This window comes from Haematobia irritans, chromosome 1 (genome assembly GCF_050003625.1).
Source record: "Haematobia irritans isolate KBUSLIRL chromosome 1, ASM5000362v1, whole genome shotgun sequence".
NCBI lineage: Eukaryota > Metazoa > Arthropoda > Insecta > Diptera > Muscidae > Haematobia > Haematobia irritans.
The window spans coordinates 111,069,536-111,089,586 of record NC_134397.1 but is presented as its reverse complement, the minus strand read 5'-3'; the positions used below and the strand labels follow the sequence as shown (position 1 = coordinate 111,089,586).

Sequence of the window (20,051 nt, the reverse complement as noted above, 5' to 3'; positions counted from 1 at the left end):
GTGGGAAATTTGGAAATTGTTCTGTTCATTAGCTATTTTTTTAATATTTGGTACCAATACTGATAAAGTACATCTCAACTCAGCATCAACATGAAGGCGAGACCGATAAGCTTTTCTGCATAGATAAGTTGAGGAAAATTGTATCAAAATTTTTAAAATGTGTAAAGACAAATTGGATACAAGTTCCGACATTTTAGCAAGAAATTTAGCCGTTGCAACTAAAGGTAGCAAACGACTAATAATGGAAACCCTACAACAAATTATAGCATTGCATGTAACTTCCACTCTTTTCTCGATGTGGTTATAAATTAACATTATCCAACTATTTGATGAATCAATTATATATTTAATTCAAATTCAATTAAAATTTTAATTGAACAATATTTTTCCTCTATGTATTGAGTTATTTCAATATGTTATTCGTATTGCTTATATTATCCGTGCCCTTAATGGTCTCAAAAAATGTATCATTTGCCAATATCATCAATTCAAAAAGTAGAAACAAGTGGAAATGATGAATTTCAATTTATTTCTAATTCGGTAAAATAAGGCATTTAGTGTCACTTCTATAAATGCGACGCTTAATAACAACATTTTTAATTGAACACACCAAAGTATTTACTAAATATACAACTTTCACACTATGCTCGAAATCGCGATCCTTTCATATTTGCGAATCTCCTTTTTCACAAAATAGCGAGATTTTAAATGTCAAAAAGGGTAATTCGTTTATGTTTACGTTTTATACACACTGAAGAAAGTATTGGGATATGTTTAAATTTTGAATTTGATAAAAACATTTTTTAATTAAATCAATAAATCCCGAGTCAAGGTGGCTGATTGGGTTTTATCAATTAATTGATTGAGCAGTTTCAAATAAAAAATAATTGGATCGATTAAAGTTGTGAATGAGGCCCATATACATATTTTAAACACAAATATTACTAAGTATATTTCATGTATTAAATTATAATTACCAAGTATGTATTTGAAAGATATTGAAGATTACTGTAAAAGGTGATCATGCGCTTGACGAGACTCTGAACTTCTTCTTTGGACAAATCTCGAACTTTGTCGAGCTTTGTAAGACCAATCAAACGATGATTGATGTAAATTATGTGATGAGTCACTTCGGTTGAAGTATGGGCCACAGTTCTGTAAAAGAAAATATTTTATAATAGTCAATTAAGAATACCTCAGATTATATGCATTTTCAAAATATGACAGTCGTAAAATCTCAATTTAAAAATGCATATGATATGAAGTATTTTTCATTGGGTTGTTCACACTCTAAGATTTTGACTCCAATTAGGTTTGATGATTGTTATTGAATGAGATTACATTTAAAATGTATAATTTAATCTAACTTATATTTACAACCACAACTTACAATTCATAATGAATTAGTCCGAATTATTTATAATTAAATTACTTTATAATTAAACTACTATTATAAATCTGAGTTGAGGGGAAAAATTCTTAACGTCGCCAAATTAAGCGGCCGTAGTGTTATTATTATATTTTAAGAGATAAAATTAAATCAATTACAATAATTTATTAAAAAATATTCTCGACCTACCTCATTAATATATTCCTTCAATAAAACTATTTACTATAATAACATTACCGTTAAATGCTAGTCGTAAATTAGGAAATTATTAGCCCGGTAAAGTTCATAAGAATATAAATTCGAATTCATTGTATTTACACCCAAATAATTTTGTTAGTAGGGACAGCAGAAAAGTCTGCTAAAACAGCAGAAACTCTGCTGAAAAAGAAAAAGCAGTCACTGTTTGCTGAAATATCAAACATTGTCTGCTATTTTTATACCCTGCGCTGCACTGTGGAACAGGGTATTATAAGTTAGTGAATATGTTTGCAACACCTGAGTCGATCTAGCCATGTCCGTCTGTCCGTCCGTCCGTCTGTCTGTGAACACATTTTTGTGATCAAAGTCTAGGTCGCAGTTTAAGTCCAATCGCTTTCAAATTTGGCACAAGTTCCTGTTTTGGGTCAGAATAGAACCCTATTGATTTTGGAAGAAATCGGTTCATATTTAGATATAGCTCCCATATATATCTTTCGCCCGATATGCACTTATATGGACCCAGAAGCCAGTGTTTTACCCTGATTTGCTTGAAGTTTTGCACGAACATAACACTAGGTCGTATAGTCAAGTGTGCAAAATTTGATTGAAATCGGTTCATATTTAGATATAGCTCCCATATATATCTTTCGCCCGATAATGACTTATGTGTCCCCAGAAGCCAGAGTTTTAGCCCAAGTTGGTTGAAATTTTGCACTAGGAGTACAATTATTAGTGTATTCAAGTGTGCTAAATATTATTGAAATCGGTTCAGATTTAGATATAGCTCCCATATATATGTTTTTCCGATTTTGGCGAAAATAACCAAAATACCCACATTTTCCTTATAAAATCGCAACGGCTATGTCGAAAACTTGTAAAAGTGATTCAAATTTTCCTTTATTTCTAATACATATCTACACGTAAAGAAAAACACCGTTTGGAAAACGTGTACCGAAAACGTTTTTCTTTTATTAGAGTTTTTTGAATTGCTTCGAAAATTTTAAACTTTTATCACCAAAAAAATTCGTTTGTTACAAAATTTTTATTTTTTCAATAAAAAAAGTAATTTTTGAAACAACAACACAGTCCATTTCGTTTATGTCACTGTTCTTTTCTGACTTTAGGTCTTTAATAAGACACATTTTACAGTTCGAAATTTAATATACTACAATGTAATGTTGAACATTTTTTCGGAATCTTCCGAACATATCTGGAATATATGTAAAAAAAACTTTGGTCGAAGCAGGGATCGAACCCACGACCCTTGGCATGCAAGTCGGACGTAGCAACCACTGCTCCACGGTGCCAAACTAAATGTTTATTTCTGTTAAATAAACTTTGTTTATTCAGTTCGTGGGCGCGCAAGCTATGCTATATAAATATAACTTATATGGATATTTATCTATTGATCACCATAACAGGTACATAGCTCAGTGGTTAGTGTGTTGGCTTACAAAGTGCATGGTCCGCGGTTCGATTCTCCGTCCAGGCGAAAGGTAAAAAATTTTAAAAATTTATAAAATCGTATAATTTCTTCTACATTGTTGGTATTACAGGAAAAGGTGTTAAGAACTAAAAAACCTCGTGGATGTGAGAAAGATGTGAGAGAAAATACAATTAGCAAGAAAACAATGTTTTTTTTTTGAGTTTGTCTTTATGAAATTGTTTTTACATCCTGGAAAAGAATAAACGTTTATCAGAAAAAGTATATACTTTTCTTCAAAATACACTTCCTTACAGCGAAAAGCAAATGAGAAACGAACTTTGTTTGTCTAAAATTTCGTTTGAGAGGAAAGAATTATTGTTTTGCGTGTACCGATGAATCATAAATACACTTTTGCGAAGTTGCCTCAAAATTGGTTCAGATTAAAATGTTTCCCATATTTTTTTACTAACATAGTGTACCATCCCAGGGCATTAGCCGACTTAAATTTTAAGTCTATAGATTATAAATTTTGTTCAGATGGAGTCAGATTGAAATTTATGTATTTGGGACAAAAAACTTTATATATAGCACCCAAATCATTTGACGGATTTGATAAAGTATCGAAAATGTTAATTTACAAAGTGGTGCAGGGTATAATGTAGTCGGCCCCGCACGACTTTAGACTTTCCTTAGGTTAGGTTAGGTTATGTGGCAGCCCGATGTATCAGGATCACTTAGACTATTCAGTCCATTGTGATACCACAGTGGTGAACTTCTCTCTTATCACTGAGTGCTGCCCGATTCCATGTTAAGCTCAATGACAAGGGACCTCCTTTTTATAGCCGAGTCCGAACGGCGTTCCACATTCCAGTGAAACCACTTAGAGAAGCTTTGAAATCCTCAGAAATGTCACCAGCATTACTGAGGTGGGATAATCCACCGCTGAAAAACTTTTTGGTGTTCGGTCGTAGCAGGAATCGAACCCTCGACCTTGTGTATGCAAGGCGGGCATGCTAACCCACCTTGCATACACAAGGTAGGCTTTCCTTACTTGTTTATGCTCGATTACACAAAATGATTTTGTTTGGCTGAAACATATAAAATTGTCAACTTAGGAGCTATCCTAACACAATTAAAACAATATTTTGTGGATATCTATAGTATTTCCCAAAAATCTGAATATTTATCAAATTGAGGCATAACAGAAAACAAAATTTTGCTGATCGTATTTAGGAGCTTGTACGTATATTATAGAGCAAAAATATACAAAAAACTACTTTTGGTTTTTAAATAGACTTTGGGGAAAAATGTATAACCTACAAATTTTATAATTTGTTGTTCGTTAGGCTCTGAAGTCCAAAAATATAACAGCAGACATCGACTGCTGTTTTTAGCAGACTTTTTTCTATGAGTGTATATTATTAAAACATATAGCACGAGTCAAATTTATAATAGATATAACTACAAATACTTAAAGTACATTTTTTCACAATAAATGAGAAGCCATTTTCAACTTCCTGTAATTTCATCAATTGCTTTCTTGATTTCATAAACTCATAGAAAAATAACAGAAACTAACTGCTGCAAACATACTGATGAAAATTCTTTAGTTTCCTGAAATTTTCTGCTGATCCGAATAAAATTATATATTCTCTCCGGCCTATCTGACAAGAGATTTACTGTGGCAATAAGCTCGAAATAGGCGCATAGTACATATTGGATGTCAATATTTAAAAACATTTAGTAATTTTTGATTATGCAATAACATTTGTAACATAGAATACACTTTTGCTAAATCAGCAGTATTTGTTTACTATTTGTTGAAACAACTACATTAACTGCTTTCACTTTTTTAGCAAACAAAAACTGTAGTTTTAGCAAACTTTCTTGTTGTTATGAATAACAAAATATTTTGAGTGTAGGAGTATTTTAATAAAAATTAAAAAAAAAACAAATTTTTTGAACTACTATAAAAAATTTCTGGATAAACCCTATACAATATAATTAAACCAATGTTTTTTTTTAAGTGTTATTCGTTTAATATTCAGTCGAACACGGCTATAACGAGCTCTCAGGGACCGATATTTTTTAGTTCATTGTATCCCTGGTTCTTCATAATAGAAGAATCATGAATCATATATGAAATGTTTACAAATTTGACTTCTGCTCTTATTTCTATGTCATTTATAATTTGTACATCGGTACTGTGTTCGGTTTTTAAGTTTAAAATAATTAAAAATATAAATCGAAACATATTCTTTACAAATCTTGACAAACACTGTATGAAAAAGACCGCTCGTATCAATTGAGTTAAATAATTTGCTACAATTATTTTTTTAATTATTAATGTATTAAATAACCGCGAAAATTTCAATGCGACAACCGAATATATTAACGCCTTTATTTAAAATTTGTGTTTTAGTTATTCCTTATAAAAATGAAATTTTTAATGAAAATCTGTTAAAGGAACTAAAAATGTTGTTTGCAGTTTTTTTATAGAAAATTCTTCAAAAATCTTTGAGACCTAAAAAACGGTTCGTTATAACTTGGGTACGTTATAAACGTGTTCTATTGTATTTTATAATTTATGGACGAAATATGAGTTTAAATACTTGTTTTCCTCCAATCTATTTATTAGGGTCATAATATTTTGCATGCAAATTTATCAACCAATCATAGTCATTTTTATAAAAATACCTTGTTTATCAAATATTACCTTTTGTACCGGGTTATCCAAAATTTGGCAGTTTTCTGCTATATTATGAAAACACAAACGAAAACATTTTTCAATGCCAATTATTTTCCAAAATTTCATAGCAATTGGTACCAGAGTACACTTTATTTAACGTAGTGGCATAAAATAATTTGTTTTATTGTAACATTACTCTACACAGAAAAAAAGTAAACTGTTTTATAGCAAGAATGAACGACGTCGTGCGAAAATTGAATTAAATTTAATTTACAGGTGTACTTTTTCACTACAACACACGTATAAGTAAAAAAATCATTGGCGCCAAATCATGACCATTTTTACCATACTGTAGTTCATTCTTACTATTTTTGGGAATCGTACGAAAATGTTCTTTGCGTTAGTTCATATTTAACTAATGAGTACGGTCATTGAACTTTATACCCACGTTTAGTTCATAAAATGTTTGAGACATACTTAAATAAATTTTAAATAAATAAATTTTTTGCAATAAAACTAAGTTAGATTTAGCGTTAGTTTAGCTACAAAATTTTTTTTGTTTGGTGTATATTGTGCACATATCACAAAAAATTGGATTTGGCGGGGAGAATTCCTTCCACTCATCCAGGTTGGAATAGAGAAAAATGTTCTTGTATTTCCAACTCTATCTTTTAATAGCAGTATCCTGAACTATCATGGTAGATTCTATGATGGATAGAAAGGTCAGTATGAAATAATGACGGCGGTGTCACGAAAATAACAATTTGGTATTTATGTTAGACGAGAAATATTTGTAATTTTGTATTTTAAGATTAAATTTTATTAAAAATGTGTGCTGTTATTACATTATTTTTCTTGAGCATTTTAATTTCATACTAACAAAATAATAATGATTTGGCTTATGGAAAATAGTTCAGGTAAAAACAACAACAAAACAATTCACTACAATTTTCACCCCGTTATTAAGAAAACCGAACTTGATGATACCGGTATTTATGTTGCAATAAATTACATCGTTTAAGCACTTAGTACTACAAATAAACTGTTTTTACATTATTGTTTCACTACATTTTATTTGAATTTTGTCTTGAAAAATAGAACTTAGTTTTAATTTTGACACCCTATTATAACATAATGATTCAAATCTTGTTTAGCTGGGCTTTCCATATCAATAATTGATTAATATTTAATTAAAATGTCCTCAGTAATGATTGTACGAATCACCAAAGTCAATTAAAAAATTAATTCATCCAATTTAATAAAATAATTGATACAATTAATTTTTGTGATTGATTTTTGTTTTAATTAAAACATTTGTTGAATAAATTAAATTTGTAATTGAATATTTTATAAAATTCAATTAAAATTTTAAATAGAAAAATGTTGCGATATTTTTTCTGTGCGGTAATAAATTCGTATTATCGCGTCAAAACGCTTAATTTTGTTTGATAAGTAATTTTAAAGCAAGAAAACTTATTGATTTGTTGCTTTAGGTTTTTCCCTTCTTTAGGTAGGTACCATGATAAAAATAATTCCCAGGTAATTGCAGGATTACAAAAACAACAATATTCAAGTACATCCAAACGTCAGTTTTGGTTACAAATTTAATGTTAGTAAACAAAAAATATAAAATGTTAGTTACCTATGTAACCAATAGTAACATATGTAACCAGACAAGGCAGATTTAGTAAGGTAGTTTTGGTATTACAAAAACAAAAATGCCAGTCGCCATATTGAAACTTTGATTGTCAGTCAAATTGAATTAAATTTCTCACTTGTTGAACAATATGTTCAACACCCAGAAAAAAGTGTCTTCGAAACTAAAGAAAAAATGTTCATCAATTTAGTTTAGCCATTTTATTTCCATTCAGTTAAATTTTTGTGTGAAATAATAAAATTTACTTGTTTCCGTAAAAAAATCCTAAACTGAAAGCAGTTAGGAATAGTTCATTAACTAGAATAAGGCATGACATTTTACTAATACTGTTTTCTTCGCTGGGATAAGAATTTACTACTGGAAAAGAAAATTTTATTCACTGATAATAAAGCATTCGTAAAAATAAACAAAAACTGAACTAAAACCAAGTTTCGTCAAATTTAGTAAGATTTCTTATAAAATGATAATTCTGACTTCCTTTATTATAGAAAGCTTATCATACATACGAATAACACTTGGCATTGAAAAATATTTTAGTTCATTTGTACTAAGAAGTATTCAATCCTTTCAAAACTTAAGTAAACACACTTGTTAGAATATAGGAAAATTTCCTACATTTCTTTTATCTACCTGTAATCGATACCTGTCATCGATGTAATCGATGTGTTTGCGCGTGGGTTTTTTTAGTTGGAATCGCGTTGTTATGGTGTACTGAGAAATTGTTAAAAATAATATAGTAAATTATTATAATAAAAAAACAAATAAAATATATAAAATATTTGTTATTTTAAATTAGTGAGAAAAATGTTGAGTTTTTGCAAATTGGTTTATAAAAAAAGAAAACACCAGCAGTATAACAACCCCTTCATTCGACTTCATTTTGGAATCTTCAATTAACACACTCAAAAAAAAGTGAACTCTCTATTTCACTAAAGCCAATTTAACTTTATTTTAATTCATGGAATTATTATGTTTGGAGAAAGTTTCCTTTATTCTAATAATCTTTTGTCTACGTTAGTTAAATTAACTAAAACCGAGGAAAAAAATATACTCAAATGAAGCATAAAGATTAACTAAATTCGTGTCTTCCACAAAATAGTTCAGAATTTCTTTAAATTTGTAAATTTTACCAAAAATGCGTCCATCATGAACTTCGTATGTCACTAAAGACATTCTTGCAATTTTGAACTCCAAGTTTTTCCTTCAAACTACAAAATTTTCTTTAAAAAGTGAAAAAACTTAGTTATGTCTAATAAATTTTCTTGAATTTGAGGAAAAATATTTACTTATTTTTATGACATCGGCGTGATGCCAACGTTTGTAATACTGTTTAGTTAAAATTTGCTACAAATATTCAAGATTTTCTAAAATTAACCGAAAGTTTTCTTCCTGGTGGGTTCACTGTTTTTTCAGTGCAGGTAATATTCAGTGACGCTAACCTTTTGTGAAAAACTTGATTTAGGATTTTTTGTTTATATTTGTAGGTATTGAAATTGTAAAAGGTGGACAAAATTGCTAGGCAGCAACTTTTTCTAAGTGAAAGGTACTAGAAGAAGAAAAAAATGTGTTTTAATATTTCAAGGCCAGTCGATGCTGTTGATTCTAAATAAATATACTTAATATATTAATAAAACATGTCTTTTATTGAAGAAAAATTGCTTACATAAATACATAAAATTGAAGGTAAGCAGTTCTAAATTTGAAGTAAAAGGTTTACCACAAATATGTAAGATTTGTCCAAATGAATGAAAAAAGTTCAATAAAATCATTCCATATATGTATTCAATTCAGCTAAATTTTTTCATTCTGTAGTATAGTGGTACATAAATATAGGAAAATGTTAACTAATATATGGAATGCATTGTACCTAATTTCTACGAAAATCACATCGTTCAAACAAATAAAAATGTGTTTGGCCCTATACGAAGTTCAATTTTCTTCACAATGAGTTAATTTTAACTTAAAGAAGGGGTCACTTTTTTCTAGGTGAACAAGTAAGAAATTTAAAGTAGTGAAAATCTGGAAATGTATCGATGTATGCTTCGAAATATGAGGAATTGTGTTACGGTTCGCAAGAATAATTGAAATAATTCTTACCATCAATTATGAGGACAATTTATTTCGATACTTTTCTGCCATAAATTTAAAGCAAATGGAAAATTTCAAAATTTTTGGTATAAAATAATTTTATTTCGAACTTTTATTTTTATTTGCCACAATTGTCAGTTCAACATTGGCGTAGCTGGCAACATTTTCGTAATAGCTACAATGTGTGCTCATTGTGAAGAAATCTCAGAAAGAGAAAAAATAAATTCTTAAGAAACCAGAATATTTAATTCAGTGATATATTACCATAGTTTGAAGAAATAGTGCACTGAAAAGCAGTGAACCCACCAGGAAGAAAACTTTTGGTTAAATTTAGAAAATTGTAACTAAACAGTACTACAAACGCTGGCTGGCATAACGGCGACATCACAAAAATAAGTAAATATTGATTGATTGTTTTATTTATGACATGTACAACAAGAATATTAGATTCTTATAATTACAGTTACATGTTACAATTATCCATTTAATATAAAATAATAACATTATAATACCTAAGAATAAAAGTTTTGGTAAATTTACATTTGATATTGTGAATCCATGAAGAAAAAAAATTTTACATATGTATATAAAAATGGAAAAGACAAAAAATTGAAAGAAATTATATTAAAACAAAAAAAAAATTAAATTAAAACAAAACAAAAAAAATATACGATTCAAATTGAATTGATATAAAAATTACACTATTGTAAATAAAAATGTAAAGGTGTAAGAAATAGGGTAAAACAAAAAAAAAATAACCATAAATAGAAAAGAAAAAAAATAAAATAAACCAATAAAAAATGAACAAATTTGAAAAAACGAGAAATTAATAATCAAAAATGAAATAAAAAAGTAAATAAATGTAGCATTCAATAGAAATTTATCCTCTGCTGTAAGCGAAAATTATCAAATAATATCTTTTTAAATTGCAAAATGTCACTTGTTGTTTGAATATTATGTGGAAGTGTATTCCAGAGACGTATGGATGATATGAAAAATTGCCAATCAGAGACCAATGTACGATGCACCAGTGGTATAAGTGTTCTTCCCCTGTTAGAACGAGCAAATCTAAGTCTATCGAATAGGTATGCCGGAACTTCCGAGTGTATTATCTTGTGTAGAAATAAAAGGCCCCTAATTGACATTAGTTCATCAAGCGAAACTCCATATATAGTGCGAGAGAATTGTGTGACAGAGTCGCATCGTCTCAATCCATAGACATAACGCGTAACGTTATTAAAAAATACATTCAATCTGCGCCTACTAACCGAATCGCAGCTTGCAAAAAGTTCAACGCCATATAAAATCCCCGGTATCACATAACATTTCGCCAAGAGACACCTTACCCTAAGAGGAGTGTAATAATGAGTCGACCAAAGAGTCCTCAGCTTCGAATAACCCTGTCCGATTGCAGCACTTATGTGATTGGACCAGGTGAGGGTGTTATTAAAAACAATGCCAAGATTCCTAGCAGTCGTAACATTTAAAATGCGTTCATTATTGATCCTAACATCCAAAGAGGGTATTGAACTAGAATGCCTCCTACCAATCGCGATGTATTTCGATTTCGAAGGATTGAGGCAAAGCCCGTTCGCCGTCGCCCAAGTGTATATTTGAGATAAGTCAAAGATCAGTTTGCAAATACAATCATCTAGTTCCGCAACTGGGCTCGAAATATACAACTGGACGTCATCCGCATACAAGTGTACCCTACTGAACGAAAGTTGGCACGGTAAATCATTGGTGTACATGGAGAAAAGTAGTGGACCCAAAATTGACCCCTGTGGAACCCCTTTATTTATGGACAAAACTTCTGAAACCATCCCATTACTACAGACAGATTGCGTTCTATTACATAAATAAGACCAAATAAACCGTGTCGCACAAGACGAAAACTTAAAAATATTCAGAAGTTTGGCGCAAAGAAGTTTGTGATCAACTGAGTCAAATGCTTTAGAGTGATCAAGCAACACCAGGATCGTCACCTCATTTTTCTCCTCTGAGACATCAGTCAAGGCAGTTATGCAACTATGATTGGGTCGGAACCCAGATTGCTTCTCAAAGAGCAATGAATTGTCAGAGAGATAATCAGATACCTGCTTATACATAATCTTTTCAAGTACTTTGGAAAGAAAACTTAAGATAGATATCGGCCTATATTCGTTGCAATTCTTCGGTAATGGGATGATCTTGCTATGTTTCCATGCTGTAGGAAATGAACCCGTATAAATAATCCTGTTAAACAACTTTGTTATATATGGTAATAAGATCGGTAATAATATTTTCAGAAACCGGGGGTCAATGCCATCGTAGCCCATAGCATTCGATTTCACAAGGGTGAAACTATGCACAACATCGCCTGAATCAATACATGAAAATTCAAATCCGCTATCATTCGCACCAAAATCCAATGTGTCAATGTCAAAATCATAAAAATCGTGCCCGATCGGAACGTTCGAAATGTCAATAAATTTACGATTAAGTTCATCGACGTCAACAAGGTCATCGCCACAAATTCAAGAAAATTTATTAGACATAATTAATTTTTTTCACTTGTTAAACTTTAGCTACGCATATGCCATTAAGTAAATACCGACAATCAAAGTTCTGCCCAAATGAAAAAATTGTAATCATCCGATAGCTTGAAACTACCTTCCTAAATATATATAGGTAACCAGACATATTTTTGACAATAGTAACCTGTGGCATGTAAAATGTAACCAATAGTTACCTATGTAACCAATAGCAACCATACATGTTTTTGACAACAGCAACCTGTGGAATGTAAAATGTAACCTATAGTAACAAGACATGATTTTGACAGTTGGATGTACTTATCTAAGCTGTGAACAGGTAACTGTGATGTACTTTACTTTTAGTAGTTTTATCATGGTAGGTACTATGTTCGATTTTGCCACCAAAACTTTATCTTATCAAATCCTGTCAAAACATGAATGGTAAAGCTGTACAACATTCTTTTAAAATTAATGAATACAAAACGGTAACCCTTTCACTTCTTTTCGTTTCGAACATAGTACCTTAACTTATAAAGAGGCTGTAGTTATATAGTCAATTTATCTTGTTTTTTGTTTTTGATTTTCACCACCAAACACCTGCTTAGTACAGAGTGATTTGAATATTAAAAGTTTGTTATTCAATTACATGTTTTGGGTAACGAGGTCATATTTTTTGCCAAAACAGTGATTCAATGTATTGGAATGAAAAATCTTAAAATGCGAACAGTTATTTAAAAATGTGTCTGTACGTTTCGAAACTTAGCCAAACAAAAATCTTTAAACAAATAGAGCTGTAGGATTATTTTTTGTGTTATAATGATTCCATACTTGGGGATGTTTGCAGCTAAATTTGCACCAAAATTCACGATATGTACAACACGACGTGCTGACTCCCTGGTTAATAAAACAATTAACTGTTCCAGTGTTGTAGGTCTGGCTTGATTTTCTGGCTCATCCTGACTTAAATATGCCCAAAGTTCTTTAGCTTTCTGCAAAGCCAATTTTGGATCGGTGGCAATCTGGAGAAAAGTAAGATTTTCATAACATATTGTTTTTTTAGAATCATTTCTTATTATCCATTACCAATTCGATTGCATAGAGCAATATATGAATAGCTTCCTTGCTTTGTTTCTTCAAGGCCCTCGCCTCAGCCAATGTTCTTTGAGTCAATCTTCGCTTAAGCTTTCGCGAGAAGCGTTGACCGTGATGAATTGCCTTGATGGCGCCTTTTTCATTACGGGCAGCAACATTGTTATCACCATCTTCAGTTTGTGCTGCAATCATAAGTAGAAAAAAGAATCCAATGTATACATGGCAATCAAGAAATTTTCGAACGCTTGTAAATAATTTGCCTTTAATTAGGACATAATGTAGCCGTTTCAACAAGAGTAAAAAATGGAAACTTATGTCGATAAGGAATATTTCAGTGCTTAGCAATTATTCCTCTTATAGTAAACTATCGAAAATACAAAATAAGCATACACCTTACTAAACTATATAAAATGTAAGAAAATGTTAAAACATTTAAAAGAAATATTTTTGCTTTTATTAAAAATAAAGATATAACATTGTATCATAATACTTTTAAGTATCGTTAAACAATAAAGACTGATGGCGTGTTCTTTTATTGTAAAATAGGTTCTTTTGTAAAAAAAATGCAGCATTTTGAAAAGATTTCGAATTCAGTTGAGAAAATTATGCTAAACGAGAATCGAGAATGCGTTGGTTTTCCTTTTTGAAAGCACCCTACAAATAAAAATAAAATTAGTTTGTCAGAGTACACTTTGACCCACTGTGCAAGACTTGCGTACCAGGTTGTTACACGCAAAAAAATAATTCTTTCCTCCCAAACGAAATTTTAGACAAACAAAGTTCGTTTCTCATTTGCTTTTCGCTGTAAGGAAGTGTATTTGGAAGAAAAGTGTATACTTTTTGTGATAAACGTTTATTCTTTTCAAGGATGTAAAAACAATTTCATAAAGACAAACTCAAAAAAAAAAACATTGTTTTCTTGCTAATTGCATTTTCCCTCACATCTTTCTCACATCCACGAAGTTTTTTAGTTCTTAACACCTTTTCCTGTAATACCAACAATGTAGAAGAAATTATACGATTTTATAAATTTTTAAATTTTTTTTTTTACCTTTCGCCTGGACGGAGAATCGAACCGCGGACCATGCACTTTGTAAGCCAACACACTAACCACTGAGCTATGTACCTGTTATGGTCATCAATAGATAAATATCCATATAAGTTATATTTATATAGCATAGCTTGCGGCGCCCACGAACCGAATAAACAAAGTTTATTTAACAGAAACAAACATTTAGTTTGGCACCGTGGAGCAGTGGTTGCTACGTCCGACTTGCATGCCAAGGGTCGTGGATTCGATCCCTGCTTCGACCAAAGTTTTTTTTTTTTTACATATATTCCAGATATATTCGGAAGATTCCGAAAAAATGTTCAACATTACATTGTAGTATATTAAATTTTGAACTGTAAAATGTGTCTTATTAAAGACCTAAAGTCAGAAAAGAACAGTTTTTGATATAAACGAAATGGACTGTGTTGTTGTTTCAAAAATAACTTTTTTTATTGCAAAAATAAAAATTTTGTAACAAACGATTTTTTTTTGGTGATAAAAGTTTAAAATTTTCGAAGCAATTCAAAAAACTCTAACAAAAACGTTTTCGGTACACGTTTTCCAAACGTTTTTTTTTCGTTGCGTGTACCAAATGAAAGCTCATGACTAGAATTAAAAATGCACGTGGTTTTGATTTTCGAAATCATCCCACAAATTTCGACTTTAACAGTAATCGTCAAGATCTTTCTAACTAACCTAACCTAACCTAGTTTCTGCTCCGCTCCGACAAAAAATAAATTTAACTTTTTATCAGAAGATGGAACTGGATTTTCTATTTATGTAGATTGATTGCATTCGTAAACAAATACACAGAAAGTAGAGTTTTCTCTTCTGAAGAACGAAATTTAAGATAATCAAAGTTTAGTTTTTGATAAAAAAAAAATTGAGATATCCTTAAAGATTTTGGTATTGATTCGGAGACGAAAATACGGCTTCTTTTAAATAAAGATATTTTAGGGGCCTTTAAGAATATGATCAATAAAATTAAAATAAGAATACACCCAGCAAAAACTCTCATTACCCGGTAATCTTGTAGGTAAGCCTACACTGAAAAAAATATTTACGTGATATTAAAGATTATGCAACCTAAGTTTTAGGATGCGCAATTTACAAAATATTAAGGACAAATTTCTTTAAAATATTGACATTTTAATTAAAACAAGGTTTATAATCTTTACTTCAATTTTTTTCATTAAATTTAGGACACAAATTTTGTATATTTGCGTCCCTCTGTTAAAGTTGCATGTCTTTGAACTAAGGAAAATTTTCCTTAAAATAAAGAAACGCCTTCCTCATTTAAAGACATCGTCCTTAAATCAACTGAAATATTGAATCTTTAGATTTAAGATAAAAAAGCTTGAAATATAGGCTAAGACTTATTTTGAGGATTTAGCATCTTTGGTTTAAAGTTTTTTTTTTGGAATTAAGAAAACATTTTTACATTGAGGTATCCGCTATAATTTGGATTTTTAAACTGACACTTGTTTGTACGTGAATAGCTTTATTAACACACCGCGAAAAGAAAATGAAAATTCGATAAATGAGATCTGAATCCTAATTTTATTGATCCTAGATTTAAGGCCAGATAGGTCGCTAAAAAACATCTTTATTTTAAAGAAGCCGTATCTTTGGCTCAGAATCAATACCAAAATCCTTAAGAGAAGGTCAAAATCTTTGGATCCAAGTAAACTTTTTTTGAGTGTATTCAGAAATGAATAACCACTTATTAATTGGCATCGCTCCGGATTACAGTTGCATACGCATATCCTAGGAGGAGAGTACTTCATCTAGGCTTGCAAGACGAGCTTGATTTGGCTTGATTGTCAAGTTTTTTTAATGGGTGTCAAGTGAAAAAGTGATTTGTCAAGTTTTTGTAAGTTAATTTTTTTCTAGCTACATATGTAATAATACTAAAAAAGGAAGTTTATATTTCTAAAACACACATCGAACGGCATAGTTTTACTATCAATAAAACTATAAGTGTATTTATAAGGACTAATATGATACATACTTTTTTGTGCCATTATAATTTAAAAATTTAGTTTAGTTATCTTTAGGTATGTAGCTCATTTGTGTTTTCTATCGCAATAAGTAATATCTTTCATGGAAAAGTATTCAGAGTTCTAAATAATTTATATATCAAAGATAGACCTTTGATCTAATAAAAGCTGAACTATTAGTAAGAATAAATTTTAATGAGGATTGCAAAAACTTTCAAATGGTAGATAATTAATTATTTCTGTATCTAAGAATACGAATTATATGTGGCAAAATACGTTTTCTTTAAAATATATAAAGACTGATTTTTATTGTTATATTGTTTTTGTTTTTTGTTACATTGTTTCTATTATTTCTACTTTTTATGACATATTTGCTTTTATTCTAATAATTTTTATGAAAAAAAAATAAATAATAAAAAATTAAATTAAACCCAATACACAGAAAAAAATTTCACGAAAATTCTTCCAATTAAAATCTTAATTGAGTTTTAAAAAATATTCAATTAAAAATTTAATTGATTCAACAAATATTTTCATTGAAACAAAAATCAATAACATAAATTAATAGTATCAAATAATTTTTTTAAATGATACTATCATTTTTGTGATTGATGATGACATTTCAATTAAAAATTAATTGGATCAATTAATTTCGTGATTGAAGACAAAATATATTTTTTTGTGTGTACACCGAAAGAATTTTCTTCGTAAAAAGATCGAAAAATTTCGTTAAAAGTACGAAATTTGTCATTGTTTTACAACCAAAGAAACTTTTCATTAAAAGTACGAAATATTTCGTACTTTTTACGAAGAAAAGTTCTTCCAAAATTTTCGTAGTTTGTAAGAAAAAAATTCGTACTTTTTATGAAGAATCTTCGTACTTTTTATGAAAAATCTTCGTACTTATTATGAAACAATTTCGTTCTTTTTATGAAAATGTTTCGTACTTTTTATGAAAAATTTTCGTAGTTTTTATGAAAAATGTTCGTACTTTTTTCTGAAAAACGTTCGAACTTTTAGAAAAAAAATTTATAGTCGAAAGTGCATTTGGTTGTAGTTGCAAGTGTGAAAAATGACATCACTACTTTACATCTTAAGTTTTTGAATAATTTTTAGTTTTATTGCTTCACTTTTATTCATAGCGCGCTATCACCCAAATGAGAAGTAGCATAGACTTCCATAAAAAAATAGAATAAAGGAATACACTCACGCACATTATAAAAGACAATTTAATGCCGCGAACGGAAATTTTACAACTTCAATGAAACTTCTTCGTTATTTCAAAGAAAATGTTTCGTACTTTTTATGAAGAAATTTTAACGCAGAATGTTTCGTAAAATATTCGTAAAAACTTCTTCACAAAATTCATGAAATATGAAGAAAGTTTCGTTAAAAGTACGAACTTTTTACGAAGAAAAGTTAATGTAGAATGTTTCGTAGAAGTTTCGTATATTCGTAAAATGTTCTTCATAAAATTTACGAAAATGAATGAAAATTTCGTTATTTTAATGAAGAATTCAGGAAGAATAGTTAATGAAGAATTCTTCGTAAAATTAACGAAGAGAATTCTTTCGGTGTAGTAGGAGTGTTTGTTATTTGTCAAGTTTTTTGTTCACTATCAAGCGTTTTTTGTCAATGTCAAACTTTTTGAAAAATTGGATCTGGCAAGCTTAACTTAATGTCAAGTTTACCTTCGACCATGAAATAAGTAGTGCTTTTGAAGTATATATTCACCTAATATGTAATCAATTATTTGTAGATATACCAAAGTTTGAAAAATAACTACTTATTACCTCAGGTAACCAAATCTCGAAAATAATGACTCCTCTCGCCGTTTACAATGGATCGAAATATGGCGAGTAAAGCTATATGAACATTATTTGAATGGGAACAAATATTGTATAAATAATAATAAACAAAAAATGATAATGATAATATATTCTTCTAAATAAGATTACACGCAAACTAAAAAATTATTTATTAATTAATTAATACCACAGGGGAACAAATTTAAACTTTTTTGTGTTCATTTGAAATTTATAGCAAATTTTTATGTTCAAAATTAAGGCACTTCCGCTACATATATTGGAATAACTTGAAAACGGTTCACCATATTAAATTAAAAAAAAACCGAAAATCCCAAATAATATTCTCTTTATGCCGTGCTCACATTGCTTTTCAATTTCCCAAGTGCAGATTTGGATTCAGCGTCCAAAATAACCTTAAAAACGATATTCAGTTCTTAATCAACTACACGGACGAAAAAGACTGTTTTTCATATGTTTGGGTATAAACATTATATGTTTGGAACTCAAATTTTTAAACACAATATTTTTGAGTGCAAACATATAATGTTCATAAACTAGCATAATATGTTTGGGACATGTATGTTAATATGTTAGAACATATTATGTTTGGGACATAAAATGTTTGTAAATATAATATGCTTGGATTCAAACATATATTAATATGTGTTTACAAAGAGAGACAAAGTGTATGCTGGAAGTAAAATAATGAAAGTAACCTGAATGCGTGGCATAAAAGTAGAAAAGAAATAAAAAGGCACTGGTTTAGAATTTGAACCAAAATGTATGGGCTTTATTTAATAAATTATTGTTCGTCAAACAATATTTACCTTCGTAGCAGCGAGAGAGTCTCAAAGTGTAAGAATGTCAAAAAGCTTGGTTGCCGAAAGGCGGGGGTTGATGACGTTAGAAAATGTCCTCATTTTCGTACAAAAAGGCAGAAAAGGTATTGACAAATCCTAACGGCGGGATTACACTTGAAAATGATTATATGATAGAACAAAGCTAATAAAATGGCATTTGAACTTAAACATTGCCGCCCGCCTTGCAACATCCAGCCATGTTGCAAAGTTTAAAATATCAATTAATAGTTACACTTAAATAATGAAAGTATACAGGATGTACATTTCAGTTAACAAAAATGAGCATTCTATTTTAGTTCAATTCTTTTTTTTCTCTTGTTATGGTTTCCAATTCATGTTTCATTTTTTCAAAAACAAATTCATATTTACAATGTGCTCGTCAAGCACGCGATCGTAAATGGACTCGTTAAGCCCGATCGATTTTTAAATTTCAAATAAATTTGACTCGGAAGAGACTGGTGTCGAACTTTGTGAGTTAGGCCCATGGTGACCGGGGCTAGAGTATATTTGTGGTCTCATTTTGTGAAGCGCTACGTTCCGCAGCCTTCGTTAAACGCGCATCGGCTTGAAATCACATGAATGATGCCATGCGTATATGTCGATATACTCGAGCCCTGGTTCTTTCGACTGGTGCCGAAAGGGGTGGCGAAGCCACAAATAATTTTCCTGGAGGAACTCCAGAAGACGTCGTCAACGGTTTTTTATAGGTTGCTGTTGCAACATTGTCGATCAGAATGGCAGAATCAGTAGTCGTACTGATGGTATGTTCATCGGCAAGGGGTGCGATGCTAGAATTAATCTCCCGTTCCTCATCCAACATGGGGACGTCGTCCTCAGACTCTGGAAGGGTAGCAGCCATCATTGCTATGTTTTCTATCTATGAAAGTATAGAAAGATTTCGGAACGGAAAACCAAATTAACATAATGGTCAGGGAAACCGTAGGTCGCCGTACAACTTGTAGTCCGCTCTATTGCGATTCGAACGCGGCCATCAAACCAAAGATTTTTCACGTAGACAAAAACTAGGGAGGACGCGAGCATAACGCGACAGATAGACCTATGTTAACTCCCAAAAAGACAAGGATGTAATCCATTTGAACAAACGACGACCGTTAGTACCCGGATGAACATCGCGAAGACGACATCATTTCCACGTAGTGGGGAGTAATAGTTCTCGTCGAGAATGTCGTGGACAAATCAAAAGTAGCATGTAAAGTTACCGCTTTCGTAGAAAAGCAGACAGTTTTGTAAATATAACCGTGGGTTATCATCGAGG

General features: G+C 30.5%; 1 protein-coding gene across 3 annotated transcripts in view; it reads right to left on the bottom strand.

The window, feature by feature from the left end:
- The window catches only part of Lsd-1 (lipid storage droplet-1), a 101,164-nt gene that overhangs the window by 2,997 nt on the left and 78,116 nt on the right, over positions 1-20,051 (bottom strand). For 2 of the 3 annotated variants that reach the window (XM_075291435.1, XM_075291436.1), the window contains exons 4-6: positions 13,048-13,238; positions 12,793-12,983; positions 978-1,155 (exon numbers count right to left, since the gene is read on the bottom strand). In XM_075291435.1, coding sequence (XP_075147550.1) covers positions 978-1,155; positions 12,793-12,983; positions 13,048-13,238 — 560 coding nt within the window. The remainder of the gene's footprint in view (positions 1-977; positions 1,156-12,792; positions 12,984-13,047; positions 13,239-20,051) is intronic. The other variant, XM_075291437.1, reaches the window with a different exon arrangement.